Source organism: Galeopterus variegatus, unplaced genomic scaffold (genome assembly GCF_000696425.1).
Source record: "Galeopterus variegatus unplaced genomic scaffold, G_variegatus-3.0.2 Scaffold424, whole genome shotgun sequence".
Classification (NCBI taxonomy): Eukaryota; Metazoa; Chordata; class Mammalia; order Dermoptera; family Cynocephalidae; genus Galeopterus; species Galeopterus variegatus.
Genome location: NW_007726535.1, coordinates 197,889 through 217,356, shown reverse-complemented (window position 1 = coordinate 217,356; position 19,468 = coordinate 197,889). Strand labels below are relative to the sequence as shown.

General features: G+C 46.1%; 1 protein-coding gene across 3 annotated transcripts in view; it reads right to left on the bottom strand.

Annotated features, from left to right (window-relative positions):
• The window catches only part of SMARCB1 (SWI/SNF related, matrix associated, actin dependent regulator of chromatin, subfamily b, member 1), a 43,678-nt gene extending 24,216 nt beyond the window's left edge, over positions 1-19,462 (bottom strand). For 2 of the 3 annotated variants that reach the window (XM_008568568.1, XM_008568567.1), the window contains exons 1-5: positions 19,276-19,462; positions 15,528-15,666; positions 13,665-13,794; positions 9,683-9,820; positions 7,269-7,396 (exon numbers count right to left, since the gene is read on the bottom strand). In XM_008568568.1, coding sequence (XP_008566790.1) covers positions 7,269-7,396; positions 9,683-9,820; positions 13,665-13,794; positions 15,528-15,666; positions 19,276-19,368 — 628 coding nt within the window. In that variant the 5' untranslated portion in view covers positions 19,369-19,462. The remainder of the gene's footprint in view (positions 1-7,268; positions 7,397-9,682; positions 9,821-13,664; positions 13,795-15,527; positions 15,667-19,275) is intronic. The other variant, XM_008568569.1, reaches the window with a different exon arrangement.
• Between the last annotated feature and the right edge of the window lie 6 nt (positions 19,463-19,468).

Below are 19,468 nucleotides of genomic sequence, written 5' to 3'. Positions count from 1 at the left end.
TTCATTTTTCTGGGATAAATGCCCAGGAGTGCAACTGCTGGCTTGTATGGTAGTTGCATATTTAGCTTTTAAAAGAAAGTGCCAAACCATTTTGCAGAGCAGCTGAGCCTTTCTACATTCCCACTAGCAATGACAGACCTAGTCCCCCTCATTCTTGCCAGCATTTGGTGTTGTCACTACTTTTTATAGGTATGGAATAATAGTGTGGTTTTAATTTGCTTTTCCCTATAATGGCTAATAATGTGGGACTTCTTTTCAATGCTTATTTGCCATCTGTATATCTTCTTCAGTGCAATGTCGCTTCATGTCTTTTGCCCATGTTCTAATTGGATCATCTGCCTTCTTACTGTTGAGTTTACAAAGTTCCTTATATACTCTAGATTACATGGTTTCCAAATATGTTCTTTCACTCTGCGGCTTGCCTTTTCACCCTTTTAACGGGGTCTTTTGCAGAACAAAGTTTTTAATTTTGATGAAGTCCAATTTTTCAATATTTCTTATCATGAATTGTGTTTTTGGTGCCTAAGAACTCTTTGCTTAGCCCTTAATCCCAAAGATTTTCTCCTATGTTTTTTTCAAAAGTTTTATAGTTGTATGTTTTATATTTAAGTCTGTGATCCACTTCAAGTTTAATATTTGTATAAGGCGTGAGGTTTAGGTCAAGGTTCACTTATTTTTCTACAGATGTCCATTTGTTCCAGCACCATTTTGTTGAAAGAGCTTTCTTTCCTCCACTGAACTGCATTTACACCTTTGTCAAAAATCAGTAGGCACATTTGTGTGGGTCTGTTTCTGGATTCTCAACTCAGTACCACCGATCTGTGTCTATCCCTCCACAAATATTACATAGTCTTGATTATGGTGGCTATATAGCAAGCCTTAAGATCGGGTAGACTGATTCCTCCCACTTTATTCTTCTTTTTCAAAATTGCTTTAGCTATTTTAGTTCCTTTGTCTTTCCCTACAAATTTTGGAATAATTTTGTCTATCTACAAAAAATTTTAAGATTTTCATAGGAATTACATTAAACTTGTACATCAATTTAGGGAGAATTTACATCTTGAGTATTCTAGTCCATGAACAGGTATGACTTTCCATTTACTTAGATCTTCTTTAATTACTTTCACCAGCTTTTGTGGTGTTTGGCATACAAGTCCTTTACATGTTTTGTTAGATCTACACATAAGAACTCCTTTTTTAATGAGTGACTGTAAATGGTAATATATTTTCAATTTCTGTGTCCATGTGTTCATTGATAGCATATAGAAATATGATCAACTTTGGCATGTTTATCTTGTATCCTATAACTTTTTTTTTTTTTTTTTTAAAGATGACCGGTAAGGGGATCTTAACCCTTAGCTTGGTGCTGTCAGCACCACGCTCAGCCAGTGAGCTCAGCACCGCACTCTCCCGAGTGAGCCACAGGCCGGCCCACCTATAACCTTTTTGTATGTTCCTTTGGATTTTCTACACAGACAATCAGGTCATCTGCAAAGAGGGACAGCTTTATTTCTTCCTTTCTGATCTGTATATCTTTTCTTTTCTTGCCTTACTTCACTGGCTAGAACTTCTAGCACTATGTTGAGTAAGTGTGGTGGCAGCAAACATCCTTGCCTTGTTTTCTGTCTTATGGAAAAAGCATTCAGCCTTTCATCAGTAAATCTGATGTTAGCTACAGGTATTTTTGGTAGATGCTCTTTATCAAATTGAGGATGTTTCCCTCTATTCCTATTTTTCTGAGAGTTTTAAAATCATAAATAGGTGAAATTTTATCAGATGATTTTTCTGCATCAATTGATATGACCATGTGATTTTTCTTCTTTAGTATATTGATATGGTAGATTACATTGATTGATTTTCAAATACTGAGCCAGCCTTACACCCCTGGAATAAACCCCATGTGGACATGGTGTACAATATTTTTTATATCTTTTTTTTTTCTTTTTTTTTTTTTTTAAAGATGATCGGTAAGGGGATCTCAACCCTTGGCTTGGTGTTGTCAGCACCACGCTCAGCCAGTGAGCAAACGGGCCATCCCTATATAGGATCCGAACCCGTGGCCTTGGTGTTATCAGCACTGCACTCTACCGAGTGAGCCACGGGCCGGCCTTATTTTTTATATCTTGCTGAATTCCATTTGCTAATATTTTGTTAAGGATTTTTACATATATACTCATGAGGGACATTGGTCTGAATCTTTCTTTTGTTTGGTACTGTCTTTAGTTTTGGTATCAGGGTAATAATACTAGCTCTAAAAAATGAATTGGGGAATGTTACCTCCTCTTCTATTTTCTGAAAGAGATTGTGTAGAATTAGTGTTAATTCTTTAAACATTTGGTAGAATTCTCTAGTGAAACCATCTGGGACTGGAGATTTCTTTCTTGGGAGCTTTAAAATTACAAATTCTATTTATTTAACAGTTATAGGACAATTTAAATTATCTATTTGATACTGGGTGAGTTGTGATAGTTTGTATATCACAAGGAATTGGTCCTTTCCGTGTTAGGAATCAAAGTTATGTGTGTAGAGTTGTTTGTAGTACATATTCCCTTCCTTTTGATACCTACAGGGTCTGCAGTGATAATCCTGTTTCATTCTTGATATTAGTAATTTATATTTCTTTTTTTTTGGGGGGGGGCCAGTCTTGCTAAAGTTTTGTCAATTTTATTGATCTTTTCAAAGTACCAGCTATGTTTCATTAATTTTCTCTATTGTTTTTCTGTTTTCAATTTCACTGATTTCTTTTTTTTTTTTTTCCCTTTTTGTCTTTTTTTTACTGACCGGTAACGGGATCGCAACCCTCGGTGTCGCGCCCGTACCAGGAACCAGCAACGGGATGGCAACCCTCGGTGTTGCACCCGCACCGCGCTCAGCCAGTGAGCGGGAACCGGTCTCCACATGGGATCCGAACCCTCGGCGGGAGCGCCGCCATGCTCCCAAGCGGCGCACTCTCCAGTGCCCACCGGGCCGGCCCTCAATTTCACTGATTTCTGTTCTCTTTATTATGCCCTTCCTTCTGCTTGCTTTGGTTTCATTTTGCTCTTTTTCATGGTTTTTGAGGTGAGATCTTAGATTACTGATGAGACTTTTCCTGTTTTCTAATATATGCATCGGTGCTATAAATTATCCTCACAGCATTATTTGAGCTGTATCCCCCCATTTTTTTTTTTTTTTTTTTTTAATAAAGATGACCGGTAAGGGGATCTCAACCCTTGACTTGGTGTTGTCAGCACCACGCTCTCCCAAGTGGCTAACTGGCCATCTCTATATAGGGATCCAAACTCGTGGCCTTGGTGTTATCAGTGCCACACTCTCCCAAGTGAGCCACAGGCCGGCCCTTGTATCCCCCAAATTCTGATATGTTGTATTTTCATTTTCATTCAGGTCCATGTATATTTTTAATTTTTCCTTTAGACTTCCTTTTTGAACTATGAATTTTTTACAAGTGTGTTGTTTAGTTTACAAGTATTTGAATCCACTGTGGTTGGAGAACACATTTTGCATAATTTTAATTCTTTTAAGTCTATTGAGGTTTGTTTTATGGTATATGTTCCACATGCTCTTGAAAAGAATGTGTATTCAGCTGTGTTGGGTGTTCTCTAAATGCCAATCAGATGCTGTTGGTTAATGTTGTTAAGCTCTTATTATCACCTTGATGACTTTCTGTCTAGTAGTTCTATCAGTTATTGAGAGAGGGATATTGAAGACTCTAAAATAATTGTGGATTGTCTATTTTTCCTTTCAGTTCTGCTTTTGTTCACATATTTTCCAGCTTTGTTGTTTGGTGCATACATATTTAGGATTACTATGTTTTCTTGGTGGATTGACCCTTTTATCATTAATCTTCTTCTCTGACTTTGGTAATTTTCTTTGCCATGAAGTCTGTTTTAACTAATACTAGTATTGCCATACCTGCTTTCTTTTGACTAATGTTTGCATGATACATTTTTTTCCATCTTCTTACTTTCAAGCCCTTGTATCATTATATTTGAAAAGAGTTTATTGTAGAGAATGTAGGGTTGGGTCATATTTTTAACCTCCTCTGCCAATCTCTGTCTTTTAACTGGTAATTACTGACATGTTAAGGCTTAAGTACACCATTTTATTTTTGTTTTCTGTTTTTTTCCTGTTTTTCCTGTTTTTTTTGTTTCTTATCTTCCCATGGGCTACTTTAACATTTTTTTGAATTCCATTTTGATTTTTCTATAGTGTTTTTGAGTGTATCTCTTTATATAGCATTTTTCAATGGTTCTCGGTTACATTAGATATACATAGCTAACCAGTGTACTGACTTCTTTTACCAGTTCAACTGAGGCGTATATACCTTACTTCTCTGTCTCTTTATCCTCCCCCATTTATAATTGTCTCAAGTATCTCCTCTAAATACTTTCAAAACCACAAACAGTGTTATAATTTTTGCTTCAACTGTAAAACATAATTTGGAAAACTCAAGAGGAAAAAAGAGCTTATTTTATTTATCCATATTTTTGCTTATTGTGTTCTTCCTTCCTGATGTTCCAAATTTCTTCCTTTATCATTTCCTTTCTTTTAGCCATTGTTTTAGGCTAGGTTTGCAGGTGATAAGTTTTCTTTCATTTGAGAATGTCTTGATTTCTCTTTCATTCTTAAAGGATATTTTCACTGGGTGTAGAATTCTGGGTTAATAGTTCTTTTCTTCAGTACTTGAAAAACACTGTGCCACTTCCTCTAATCTCCAGGGTTTCTTTCTTTTTGTTTTTATTTTAACATTTTCTCCACGGTTTCTGATGAGAAATCTGCTGGTATTCTAATTGTCTTTCCCCTATAGGTAAGGTGTCATTATTCTCTGGCTACTCTCAAGATTTTTCCTTTGTGTTTAATTTTCAGAAGTTTAATTATGATGTGTCTTGGCATGAATTGCTTTGGGCTTATCCTGTTGGACTTCATTCACCTTCCTGAATATGTCATTTGGGCTTGAGTCCAAAATGAGCATGTGGATACAATCTTTAAAAACCTGCCTCCTATAGCCATGCCCTAAAATGTAGACCCTTGGAGCTCTAATCACCCCTTCGCCTGTGTGCCAGAGAAGATTCCAAACATTTTCCTAAGGGGATTCCCTTGTTTCCCTAAGGAGATTGCTGAAAACACAGCAAACCAATAGCAATTTTGACATGGCCTCCTAACTATCAGTTAAGAATCACAGCTCTTACTCACACTAAATACCACCCAGGGATGAGGAAGAGTTCATAGAACGACACTCTTTTGGTTCTCCATGTGTTTATACATGAGGACTCCTATGAGGAACAGCCCAGTGAAACTCGCAGCGGAGCTCATGGATGGATGCTAGTCTTCATTACGTTATGCCATGTCCTCTTCATGAGGGCCATGGGGAAAGGTGTGATTCTGCTTCTTCTGAGCCACGGGCTGCTGCTAATCTCCCAGCAACGTACGCAGACTGAAATCTGAGTATGAACCAGAGCACAGGCTTCCTCTTATATCTCCTAGGTATATATTCCCCCTTATCCAGTTCTTCCTAACCACTCCTTTTTCATTTGCTTTATTCTTTTATACCCAGTGTTGTTATGTAAGCAGTCTTACATCCCTTCTGGGACAAGGTAGGGTTATAAATAAATGGCAGGAACTTTGTTAGCCTTCTTATCTTTGTGTTTAACAAAGTCCCTGACCTCAAGGGGTTGAAATGGAGAACGAGATAGAGAAGTTAACAAATAACAATAACACACACCAGCTGAGATAAGCAAGGAACTTGGTAAAAGTAGTAGGGTTAGCCTTCTTATCTTTGTGTTTAACAAAGTCCCTGACCTCAAGGGGTTGAAATGGAGAACGAGATAGAGAAATTAACAAATAACAATAACACACACCAGCTGAGATAAGCAAGGAACTTGGTAAAAGTAGTAGGCGATGAAGAGCACTGGTGGTCTGGTATCAGTGGGCTGTCCTGTCCCTATGCTGTGGGTGTCACCAGTGAGCTGCACCTGTCCCCATCTACACTCAAGGCAACCTCTTGGAATTTCTTGCCCGTGTCCTCCCTCACCCATGTCTCCCACCACCGATGTCCCACCCCCAACACCAGCTACCCTGTGAACCCTGGAGGACAGGCACTTGGTTGGCAGGCTTTGTTCTCAGGTTGGGCAGAGATCCTTGGACTCAGGCCTGGCACACCACGTGCTTGGTACACCATGTGCTTGGCATACCACATGCTGGGGGATGACCAAAGGAAGCAGCCTAATCCTTCCAGAAAGCTCAAGGCAGCCACACAACAACAACCACTCACCCTCTCCTTCCTTAGGAAATCTCTGGGAGAAAACTGCTGTAAGCAAATGTGCTATGTACTGTGGAAACGTGGACAGCAGAGGGAGTTTTAGCATACTCAGGCATCTCAACTCAACAGAAACTTCCGCACCAATTATATGACCAAAGAATCAAAGAAGATACTTATGATAAGTGAAGAAAAGTAAAATAAAACGATACTTGCACTATAATTACAACTATGTTAAATATGTTCGCATGTGGAAGTGACAAGAAGGGAAAAGGCAAAAGTGAACACATTATTAGCGTGGTGAGATTCTGATGATTTTATTCACTTAGAAATGATTCACTGCTTTTTGTCTGAATATAAATCGCACGTTCACTAAAAATTCTGACAAATTTGGGGAAAAAAAAGAAAATAAACACATGTGTAATCCTCCTTCCCAGATGGACAAGCACTCTAAACACTCTAGAGCAGGTATCCTTCTAACCTTTCTGTCCACATTTGCACACAGAGTTACATTCAGACTTTGGAAGCTCAGGAAGAGCCAGAAGAGATGGCATCTGACCCCGGACTTAGGCTGAGGATGTCCAAAGGGAAAGACTGGTGCAGGTGAGGGCAGAGGCAGGAGAGCACATACATGGTGTAGTAAAAGAGGAGGAGAGTGGCAGATGGGGCTGAGTGGAGGTGTGGAGGGGCCAGGCAGCTGAGCTGAGTCTGCACAACATCTGCATCACCATCCAAGCCACATGAACTGGCAGGCTGCCATGCCAGGCCCCTTGAGGCACCTGACCTCACCACAGGAGAAAGCAGCCCAAAGCTCATGTGCCCAGCCCACAGGAAACCATGGCAGAAGTGGGACTGAACCCAGAGTCCACACCCTCCAAAACTATACCACGATGCTATGAATGGCAGGCCCAAAATCTGCCTGCCAGGCAGCTGGAAGGAAAGGGGATACCAATAGCTCATAATGCTCCAGGGGGCCAGATCTGGGCCCAGCAGAGCCCGACTGCCTACGTACCATTCATGTTCCAGGTAAAGGCGTCCCGCAGCTTCTGGCCATCGATCTCCATGTCCAGCCGGATGGGGACCAGCACTTCAGGCTGGGATGCATTCTCATGGATCACAGCTGGGTCGTGGTCATCAAAGCTGAAAGTGAAATGATAGCAACAGTCACCAAGGCTGCCGTGGGCCTTGAAGATGTGAGTTTTCAGTCTCTCTGTGCACTGCAGGTCACTCCAAATCTGGCTAAAGGCGAAAGGCCACTTCTTACAGGCACTTGACCTCTAGCAACTGAGGCAGCACAGAAGACTCCAGCAGGGGTCCTCAGGCCATGGTCTAACAGGGCAGGAGAGACTGTAAATGACAATTGCTAGCCTGTCAGTGGCAAATGCTACAGCAGGGAAGAGCCACACACTTCATGGATGCATGGGGAAGGGACAGGAAGCTGCTGGCCTGAGCAGCAGGACAAGACCTAGACGTACTCTGCAAGAAGATTTAAGCCTGAAAGCAGACAGCACTTTCACAGAAAGCTGTGGGAAAAGAGAAAGGCATTTCCAGAAGAGCAAATGATTGAGCTGAGAGGCAAGAGAAGGGAGGAAATGCCAAGGGAGCAGCAAATAGCCCACTGGTGGCACAATGCAGACTTAGGTGGGGGCCACCGCGAAGCCAGGAGGTGTCGAAGTGGCGATGGTCCTCCATCTCAGGCTGCGGAATCCGGCCTCTGCCCTGAGGAGCCCCAAGAGGATTCTGAGCAAGGGAGTTGCGGATTTCAGGAAGACATAGAGGGAAGAGATGGCACAGACAGGGCAGAGAGAGGCTGCTGCAGGCAGGGGAAACGTAAAGTGTCTGGAGAACAGCCAGGGCTGAGAACTGCCCTCAGAGAGCATGGGAAGCAGATGAGAAAGGAAAGAGAAAATTACACCAAGTGCTGGGCACGAGAACTGTGGGAAACATGGCCGAGGGAAGGGGCAGGAGTGCTGGTGACAGGAGTAGCCATTCTACAGATGGAGGTGACATTCAAATAGAGATGGGAGGGAGGGAAGGGGGAGGGAGGAAGAAAGGAGAAAGTGGGGAGAGGGAGAGCAAAGGTGAGCCTTGCAGATGTTGGCAAGAAGTGAGCTTGGGCTGAGGGAACTGCAGGGCGGAGCTCTGGGTAGGTAGGGGGATGGCAGTGAGGAGGCTGATGTGCCCAAGGCAGGGTAACTGCTGCAGCTGCGGCACTGGGCCTGGCAACCCCGAGAGCTCTGGCCTCTGCTGCGAGTGTGACAGGGAGACTGGAGGGTTCTGTGTGGAGGAGTGACATGATCTTCCTGAGGCAAGGAGGCCCAGGCTGGCTGCAGAGCCAAGAATGCAGTGGGACGCGAGGCAGGGGCTGCTGCAAACCCCCAGCGGGAGCTGATGGGAAGCTGGCCAGGGTGGTTCAATCAGAGGGATGGGCAAGTAGGAATGCTGCAGCTGGATTTGTGGTGCAAGGAAAAGGAAGGAGTTCAGAAAGAGTTGTAGGCTTTTGACCTGCGCAGAGGAAAGGATCGATCACCAAGGCCCAAGATGGAGAAGTCTGCATGCAGCGAGTGGCTGAGCATGTGAGGGTGTGCTTGGGGAGGTCTGGGCCACAAAGACAGATGGAGTGGGAGCTTGAACTATGGCTCCCAAAAGACATCAATGTCCTAATCCCCAAACCTGTGACCATTACCTCACATGGCCGAAAAAAGGAACTTTGCAGATATGACTAAGTGAAGGATACTGAGAGATTATCTGGGTGGCCCCTAAATTATATCACAAATGTCCTTCTAAGAGACAGACAGAGGGGGATTCCATACACGAGGAGAAGCCCATGTGAACACAGAAGCAGTGACTGGAGTGATGTGGTCACAAGTCAAGGAACGCTGCAGCCACCAGAGCTGGAAGAGGCAAGGACCAGATTGGTCCTGGAGCCTCTGGAGAAAGCGCAGCCCGCCCACACCTTCATCCCCATCCAGTGAAAGTGATTTCGGACTACTGGCCAGAACTGTGAGAGAATAAATTTGTGCTGCGTTAAACCACCCAGTTTGTGACTGATTGTTCAAGCAGCAATAGGGAACTCACACAGTGGAAGTCATACGTATGGCATTTGTAACCACCAGACTGGCTGTGGCCAGCTCGTGAGAACCTAAGGGAAGAGAAAAGGCCCAGGGACTGCACCCGAGCAACCTGACTAGAGGTGCTGGGGAAGTAAAGAGAAACAGCCAGAGATGACAGCGGGTGGAGCCGGGGGCTGCAGAAAGCCAGAGACAACGTCCTGGAGGTCAGGGGAGAACAGCGTTTCGAGGAGGAGGTGGAGGCAGTAGAGCATTTTGGGGAACACAAATTCAAAGCAGAGTGTTTTTCTGGGAAGGAGGGGACTAAAGCGTGTTGGAGAACTGAGGCAGAAGCAGTGCAGTGATGCTCACTTACCACAAAGGGAAAGTTCTCTTCTTGTCCCGGCCCATGCGGTTCCTGTTGATGGTTGTGGAGCATGGCACAGCATCCAGGTGGTGGGAACTGTTGGGCAGGGTGGGCACCCACTGGCTGTTCCTCTTGGCCTTCTGTTCCCTGGGGAGACACAGGAAAAGCACCCCCACCTCCATCTGTCTCAGAGTCCGATTCTGTCCCCCAGGCATTAACTCATGCTCTGTGGATTCCTGCTGCACCCGCTGGGCTCCAGGCGCCTATGAAGGATATCTGTGCACCCCTGACTCTGTAGGGATCTGCACCCCAGGCCCCCAGAGGCATCCGGCCAAGGGGAATTGTGTGAAGCAATGCCAGACACAGCCCAGGGCACAAATCAGCCGCTAACCTGTGGTCATGGTGCATGCACTAGGCATGGTACCCACAGAAACATGTCCCTGATGTGGGGAAGGGGCCCAGAAGGGAGGATTCCCAGAGGGGCAGACACTGGAGGGTAGCCTTAAACACTGAGTGTGGGCTAACTGTGTGTTGGGAGGAGAAAAGTGCATTTCAGGGGCAACACATGTAGCAGCAGGGACGAGGCACCCCAGGGAAGGGCTAAAGCTGGACACAGAGAAGTTCCAATCACAGGGTCTCGCGTGCTCCATCAGAAAGCAACTTTTCTCGGCAGGTGGCTGAGAGTCCCCACTGGGTTTGAAGGGAGAGATATGATCAGACTGTGATTTTAGAAATGCTGCCTATCCTGAGATGGACTAGCAAGGCTTCTGGCCTCCAAGCTTCCAGAGCAGCAGAGGTGAGAATATGGATTGGTAAATACCTTCTAGAAAGTGACACCTAAAGTAATTTAAGTAACCCATGCCCCAGAAAGGCTTGCTCTTTTCTCAGAATTCCAGGTTGCTCTTACTACCAGAAAAATACCAAAAGCTATTTTGAACTGAGGCTCCAGTGCTGGGTTAGACAGACGAGAGACTCATGTTCCCACAGTGCTCTGCATGTCCCAGTCTTCCCTGGAGAGACTGTGTGCCATCTCCCTTTACATCCCCAACACCTGAGCAACAGCTCCTGCAATAACTGTACACAACAGTTCAGAGCAAGTGATGACAATCGTCCAAGAGGGCCCTCTAAGGGCCCCAGGGGAAGCAGCATGCAGCCCTTGTCCTTTCGATGGGCTGGTGGAAGGCAGAGGCAGGTGCCAGCAGCTGTCCAGGCCCTTTAATGCTTTTCTCTTCTAAAGCTGGGCCACTTACACTCTGTAACTGAGGTCTGGGACCACCCATGATATCCAGTTTGGTCAGGACTAGAGCAAGTCTCCTGTACTGCAGGCAGCTTTCACCTTACATCCAAGACCCGGAAAAATGGGGAAGATGGAACTAATTTGGGCGGGGACTAAGAGCTGAGACAGCAAGACCAGGGTCCCCACCATAGCCTGTCTGGGCTGGTGGATCCTACCTTGGCCAAACAGACTCAGAGTGTAAAATTTTAAGCAGCAAAGGGGACTAAGAGCTGAGACAGCAAGACCAGGGTCCCCACCATAGCCTCTCTGGGCTGGTGGATCCTACCTTGGCCAAACAGACTCAGAGTGTAAAATTTTAAGCAGCAAATTCCCAAGACCCACACAGATCAAAGGACTCCCCATCTTGGGGGTAGGGCCCAGGAAAATGGATTTCTTACAACTTCCATGGACGATTCTAGTGCAGCTGGTCCTGTATTTGAAACCACAGATCTAGACCTCCGCTTTTCTAATCGGATATCCTCCTAGAGACTGTGCTGAGCCCCCATCCCCCCCAGTCACCAAATCCTACCCTATCTCGGTAGCGATCTCTCTTTCATTTCCAGATCTGGGCTGCTCTGCCATCCCCTTGTGTCTAGTACCATCTCCAGTGAACAGTGCAAGTGAGGCCACAGTCACAGACAAAGTGAACATGAGTACGCACTCAGCCATACATAGAATCCAAGAACCTGAGTCACCTAATTCAACTTTCCTTCCACCGCAAGAGAGGGCATCCAGCCTCTGCCCAAACTGCTCAGCAACAGGGTGGGGAGGCTACCAGTCCCCTTGTCGGCCTGCCATGAGTACGCACTCAGCCATACATAGAATCCAAGAACCTGAGTCACCTAATTCAACTTTCCTTCCACCGCAAGAGAGGGCATCTAGCCTCTGCCCAAACTGCTCAGCAACAGGGTGGGGAGGCTACCAGTCCCCTTGTCGGCCTGCCTGAGAGTGCGGAGCCAGCCAAATCTGCTTCCCTCGACCTTTGCCACCTCCCCACCCCCCGATGTAGTCCTGACCTCCAAGACAACAGGATTCTGCTCCCTCAGCTGTTCCTCATATGACATAATCATCAAGAAACTGTTTACCATCCTATAAAAGGTTCCCAGCTGAAGTGTGCAGACTTAAAAGTGCCATCCATATGTATATAATTTCCTCTGCGATTTGCTGGGAAGGTCTAGCCATCCTTATGTTCTTACCACATTCCCTGGGGGGGAAACAGAATCTGCAGAGCACACATCTGTAACACCAGCCAGGCTGGATGCCTGCCACCTTTCTTAGGGGGAATCATAAAAACAATCTAATAGCAAAATTGAGACAAAAACTGGAAAGAAATGATTTTCCACAACCACATCACTCCAAACAATAATCCTTTTTCCCAGCTAGAGCTCCCTGGCTTTTGTGCATAGAAATGCATATTTTCTTGAGAGCTAAAAGCATAAGGTAAGTACAGTCTTGTATTCTGCACATCTTGCTCATGTGAGCCATGTCTCAGGTTGCTGCAGAGTCTACTCAATGATAACACAAGGGGTTACATCCTACTCCATTCGAGGAGCTACACCTTCAGTCACCTGGCCTTTCCCTAAGGCTGGACTCAAGTGACTCCACATTCTCCATTATTATTCACAATTCCACAAAGAACACCTCTGTACATATAATGAGTTTGTTTATTTTGTTCTTTTCAATTATTTCTTTGGGACAATTTACCAAGGGTGAAATTAATGGGCCAGAGACAAAAAACCATTTGATGTCCTAATGCTTTACACACACAGCACACCCATCCGCAGAGCTGCCCCAGCGTGCTCAGTGTGCAGCTCTATCACCCTCCCCAGTTCTTTACGTTGCTAGTTCGTCTTTCACTTTGAATTTTTAAAATTACACATGAGGCCAAACATTCTTCCCATGTTTGTTTACTCCTTGTACTTCCAGGTGTGGACCATCCTTTACCTATTTATTTACTGGGCATTCAAGTTTTTCTTATAAATCTGGACATGCAGACTCTAGATACAACCCAGTAACTTTCAATTACAGTTGTCTCTTGGACCCATGGGGGACTGGTTCCAGGGTGTTCCACGGATAACAAAATCTATGGATGCTCAAAAGCCTCTCATATAAAATGATGTAGTATTTGCACATAACTTATGCACATCCTCCCACATACTTTAAATCATCTCTAGATTACCTATAATACCTAATACAATGCAAATGCTATGTAAATCATTGTCATACCAAATTGTTTAGGGAATAATGACAAGAAAAAAGTCTGTACGTGTTCAGTACAGATGCTATTATTTTTCCCAAATATTTTCAATCCATGGTTGGTTGAATCCATGGATGCAGGACCCACAGATATGAAAGGCCGACTGTACTTGCCTTTTTAATTGTTACTGTAAATACTCTTACAAAGGTTCTATGTTTTTACACACTCAAATTTACTGTCTGTTGTTTTCGTGAGTTTATCTGAGCCACTAATTTTTCTGACAGATTAGTCCCAGTTCCAAAGCATTCCTAACTGTTCTCCAGAATCCAGGACTTGGCTTATATTTCCTAGAAATCCTACAGATACAGAAGAAACTTAGAAGCCCAGCTAAGAAAATCTGTAAGCACAGTGGGTAAAGTGTTGAAAAGTATTTCAGTTCGACCTCACCCCAACCTGTTTTTAAGTATGAGAAAACCTGCGGGTGTCCCCAGAGCACACCCTGGCCTGGAGTGCATTACCTGAGGTAGGTGGGGGGCTCCGTGCTGATGGACACAGCTTTGTACTTCTCATCGTTGCCGTCCAGAATCTCTTCCACCTCTGAGGCTTTTAACAGAGTCACACTAGTGGCAAGAGTAGTGTATCCATGATCTGTAAGTGGAGAGATACCACTGCGGTCAACCTGCTGGCAGCAGCGGCAAGCAGCAGCCAGCCAAGTGGATGCAGCACATCAAGGTCCTCGCATGCAGGAGGTGGGAAAAGCCAGGTGTCAAAGTGATTACTGCTGAATTGCTGGCCTCTTCCAAAAGGGCAGTCTGGACTGCAGGCTTTATTTAGAAAGCCTACTGGTAAAGCCTCCTTTGGGATTGATTTGGACTAATGTGCCCCTGGAGCACTGACTCAGGAACAGAGGAAGTGCTCAGGGCAGCAGCGGCACCTGTAGCTACTGCATAGCACAGCCAATGGGGACTCAAGACTCCAGAATGTATTTTCTTTGTCCTCACTCAAATAAAAAGGAAGTCTCCAGAGTTACACGCCAGTGGGAAGAGGTCTGACACCACCACGATCCACAACATGAAGCAAGGTGGGAGATGGAATGAAAGTGATGAATACTTTTCTTTTAAAACAAGAGCCCAGAGAGGTGGAAAGAGCTGCATTACATCAAACATGAATCGCTGTCTCCAAGCCAGTCCAGATGTGCTGTCTGGAAAGCAGCACAGATTCTAGGCAACTCGGCCCCAGCTCATTTAAGGACCCTTGGTCAAGAGCTGCTACCTGTCTGTGGGACTAGCCTGGCCTCACCTGGAGAAATCAATCAGTTATGGGGAAGGATCTCCAAAGCACAAGGTGGAAGGAAGAGTCACCAAGACTTCACCCAGAGACTTGCAGAGGGGAAAGCAAAGCTAGGGACTCACTGCGTTAGTGACCGGTGCTCCACTGGGGGAAGAGGGAGAACAAAAAGGACACTGTTTTAAGCAAGTGAGTGGAAACGTTATAGCAGCAGATAAAAAAGCAGCTCTGGCTCCTGCATTAAAAGAACCACTACTTTGCCCACAGTGGACAAAACCACAGCAGCATCTACAGACACAACCAAGCAGGACAGACTACAAAGTACCACTTATGCACACGCACACGCACATACACGCACACACCCAGGCCCAGGGCAGCTGTCTACAAGGCGCCATTGCCAAGTGGGAAGCATTTTGCCACCTGCCAAACAGCATTCTGCGTCCATATACAAATGTCCCCGTGGGAGTGTCTCCTTATGGAGCCCCCAGAGTGTCTGAAGAACATCCTTTCGCCCTGCACAGAGCTGCCATGGCCGACAACACGCTTGCTGCATTAGTGTCAGCGGCTCACCTAGCAAGCCCCAGGCACACAGCAGGCCACGACAAGAAGGGACATAAACACGAGCTCTAGCACACTGGCTGCTAGGATGAAGTGCTACGGGATGGATGTGCTCTGGGAAGCAAGCAGTGAAAGCCCCAGAGGGGAGTGGGAGCTGGGGCCGCCACCCACCGCTCAGGCTACATGGAGGATGACTATGGTGACACGCCCACAGCAGATGGCAGAGCATCACAGCATTCCTAAAACGTTTTGAGACCAACATGTCTTCACAGCACCCCTACTGTCCTGGCCCCGGCCCCCTCACACACCTACTGGCCCCGCTGGAAATACCTGGCAATGGGACACCACTGGCTCCTGGGAGCTGCTTTCTAGCCTGAGGTGCATGGTGTGCTCGCAGGGCTACCCTGCCCCTGGGATGCTCCCTGCCCAACTAAGGCCAAGGCTGCAGTGAAGACACTCTGGAGTGAAAACGTTTTATCTTCATGACATAAGCGAGTGGTTTTGAAACAGGTTTACAAACCCTCGTGAAGACGCACCCTTAGTGTTAGGTTTTGTTTTTTTACCATGTGACGATGCAACTATTTTCTTCCTCTCTTCCACAGTGGCTAGTCGCCTCCAGAGCGAGGGGTATCTCTTGTACAGAGAACCTCGGAACATACGGAGGTAGTTTCCCACCTATGAGTAAAGCAAGAAGGCTCATTATGAGGGTCGCGTATTCAAGCAGAAGGGTAGGGTCCTGGCACAGAGGCTCCGCTGGATGAGTGACAGACAACCAGGCCTCCAGGTGGCTCCCAGACACCAGGCTTTCAACAGCAATGAAACACATTCTGCTGACATCAAGGGTTCAACAGCAGTGCACATCTGGTCCACATCTGTGCATCCTGACAACAGGATCAAGTTCCAAAAGGCCTGATCGGATGTCCAAGAGGGAGGCCCCCAGAGCTCACCAAGAAGCCCCTGGAGCTTAGCAAGAAGCTCACAGTGATTTTGATTCTGGACCAAGGGTCTCTAGCACTTTCCAGAAATGTAAGGCTTCTCTAACCTTCTTTTATCTTAAAAACAAGACTTTGATATTTTTACAATGCAATAAACACCAAAAAGTTCTTCTAATTTTAGACAGATGCAGGATAATTTTCCCCATGGCCTGTGTTGCTTTATTTAGCAACAAAACTCAAACCAGGGATACCAAAGGAATTTTCCAAAGAGTTTACAAAGCACTTACTGGTAATCACCAGACTGCTATATAAATCATTACTTCCCCAAACAATAGTTTCAGTTTGCTTGTACCAAATACTGAAAGTATGACCTCCCTCACAAAAAGAAATCGAGTCCTAAAGTTTTATTTTATTTTATTTTTTGTCTTTTTTCGTGTCCAGCAACGGATCGCAACCCTCAGTGTCGCGCCCGTACCGGACCAGGACCGGCAACGGGATCGCAACCCTCGGTGTTGCCCCCGCACCTCGCTCAGCCAGTGAGCGGGAACCGGTCTGTATGTGGGATCCGAACCCTCGGCAGGAGCCGCCGCACTCCCAAGCGGCGCACTGTAGCAGTGCGCCACCGGGCCGGCCCCTAAAGTTTTTTTTTAAAGACATCCCATTGTCTCATCACTTAGGGGACGAAGGACAGCCAGTGGACAGTGTGCCAGGTGCTGGCTCCATCTGTGACCTAGAATCATGTCCCTTTTCTGGGTCTCTTTATCATCTGTCAAATGCTCAGCAACTCTGAACTTCACCCCATGAAGGACCACTTCTATAACTTCTTCCATTTTACCTACCCAGCATAGTATATTTATTAAATAAAAATCTATCTCTCCATTTTTCATTAATGAAAGATTTATGAGATCAACAACCAGAGCTGCTGAACACTGTGAGAAAACAGCCACAGTGAATCACTTGTGTTCCACAGAGAACACAGACTCCTCAGCATGATCTGGCTTGTGTGGTTACCATTCAAGGGAAACATACAGTTTCCATGAGGTTTTTGAAAGCAAATTGACAATACTGCCCCCCCACAACTACCCTGCAGGTCCTGCAGGGCTCTAGGACTCCTAGGCCCCTCCTCCCAAGGCTCCTTCAGAACTTAGGAGCCTGGGGCCTGCCTTTCTGGCTTTTCTCTGAACCAGACTTTGCCCTCTCTGGACCCAGGTTCCCAGAATGTGAAATGAAGATGCTGTACTTGGGGATTTGTTAGGGTCTTCTCAGCTCTGTGACTCTGGCTTTGGGAATATGGCTTCCTGCCGATGGTGGGAGAACAGTGACACACTCACTCATAGCAACTGCAGGCGACCTCCCAAGGCAACTCCAGGAATGTCACACACAGGTGCTGAGTTACTATGGCTGGTCCACCTCTCTGAATACATTTTCCATAGGGAAGGGGGCTGGAGGCCATCCATCCAGTACTGTCACGGGAGCTACTATATATCAATAGACAGCAGTTCTGATCCTGAACTCTTCCCTAAATTCTAAAGGTCTGATAATTGTGAAGCCATGCCCAAGAGAACAAACCACCTATCCACCTGGGTCTCAGGATGATTATTCTCTCTCAAGAGGGAGGGCAGAAATGAAGAGGCTGAAATAAAAGACGGCAGTTAGCTGTGTAGAAACGAAAATGTGTTTGGGGGAAGACCTTAAAGATCATCCAGTCTAAGCATCTTATTATACACATGAGAACAGTGACACCCAAGCAGAGTAGGGCTGGAACCAGGCCTCACAAAGTTTTTCCCACCCAGCCACATGCTGCTTCTCAATTTGCTCCATCTAATAAAGGAAAGCTTTCTTTTCAAAAGCATCGCCCACTCAGAGTCAAGGCCAAACTGATTACTGTTCCATCCATTAGATAAGGTAAAGGCTTCTTTAAACAACCTGGCCGGTATCACATACCGAAGCTCCGCAACTGCCTTTTGTATCCTGCATTTAGGCAGGTGCCTACCAGCCAATGAGGCCCATTCTCAGCTGTGACAGACGGACAGGCACTGGCCCCATTTCCCCAGAACAGCCATCTTTAAACAACAGCATTTATGTGATAATGTGAAAATTTTACTGCATCTTGCCCTTTTTGTTTTTAAAAAAAATGGTGAAAAATTGAACCACTAAAGTTCTGACGCTACTCACAACATTGGTCTCACAACTTAAGATGGCTAAGACAAGACAGGAATCACGGGGGTGTCCCGAGAGCTTTAGCATGACCATCATGAGGCTTCATTCATTCACGCTATATAGGCTCAATTGTGAAGGAAAAAACCGAAAAATTTAAAAACATTAACAAACTGTTAGAGAACGATAATGAAGTAGAGGCAATCCTTGGCATTTTGTAACAACTTTAATCCCAGGTTTGGTACTTACCTCTTTACATGGGAGAAATTCTACTGCTTAATATGTGCACATATTAATTGTATAACCATAACTTAAAAAAAAAAAATAAAATAAACTAGCTGGGAACTGCCCTCAGCCGAAAAAGAACTACTCTGAGACAACTCGTGAAATTTTAATATACTTAGCATAAACCCCCATTAAAATAAACTAGCTGGGAACTGCCCTCAACCGAAAAAGAACTACTCTGAGACAACTCGTGAAATTTTAATATACTTAGCATAAACCCCCATTGAAGGGCCAGTTGTAGAATTTTCCTAAAGTCAGCATCCAGCTGATTCAACAAAGTGCTGCCACTCTAGTTAAGGATTAAAGATCCTCATGATCTTTCCCCAGTAATAATTCAGATTCAGTTCAGATATCCAAAATGTCAATTACTTCTGAATTGCTGAAAGATCCAGCTGGGGCACTAGGGCAGGCATCCTCCTCCCAACTTGTTTCTTCACTGGTAAACAAAAGACAACACCTCCACCGCCAACCTCAGAGGCACGAACACAATGGGGATGAGCCCTCACTGCCTAGGGTTTCCAACCCGCGATTTCAGGACCCCACATGTAGCAATGGAGGCACGAGTGCACGTGAGATTTGCAACATCTTAAAAGGATCAAAGGCAGTCAAACGCCGCAGGAGCTAATCGAACATTCCGCCTCTTGTCTGGCTGGAACCGTACTAACTCAGCGCGGAAGCAGTGACACCTCGTGAAGCCCTACGCCCGGCAGCAGGGTGTGTCCTGGGCTCAGGCCACAGGTGTGGGGCGGGGCCTGTTCGGCCACGCCCAGCAGCCACGCTCCGCAACTCGCACGCGCACGCGCCCGCCCGCCACGATGAATGGAGATGCGCGCCCCCGGCGCACGGACCCGCCCCGGGGCTCCCGCGGGGCCTGGGCCGAGGAAGGCGAGGACGTGCCGCGGGCTACCTCGGAGCCGATCATGTAGAACTCGCCGTCGTCCTCCAGTTGGAACTTGACGGGCTTCTGCCCGAAGGTCTTGCTCAGCGCCATCATCATCATTGCTGCGGCGGAGGCGGGCGGCCGGGGCCGGTCTGCGAGGGATAGGGAGGGCTGGGGCGGGGGCGGAGCGCGCCGGGCCGAGGGGAACCGAGGTCGGGAG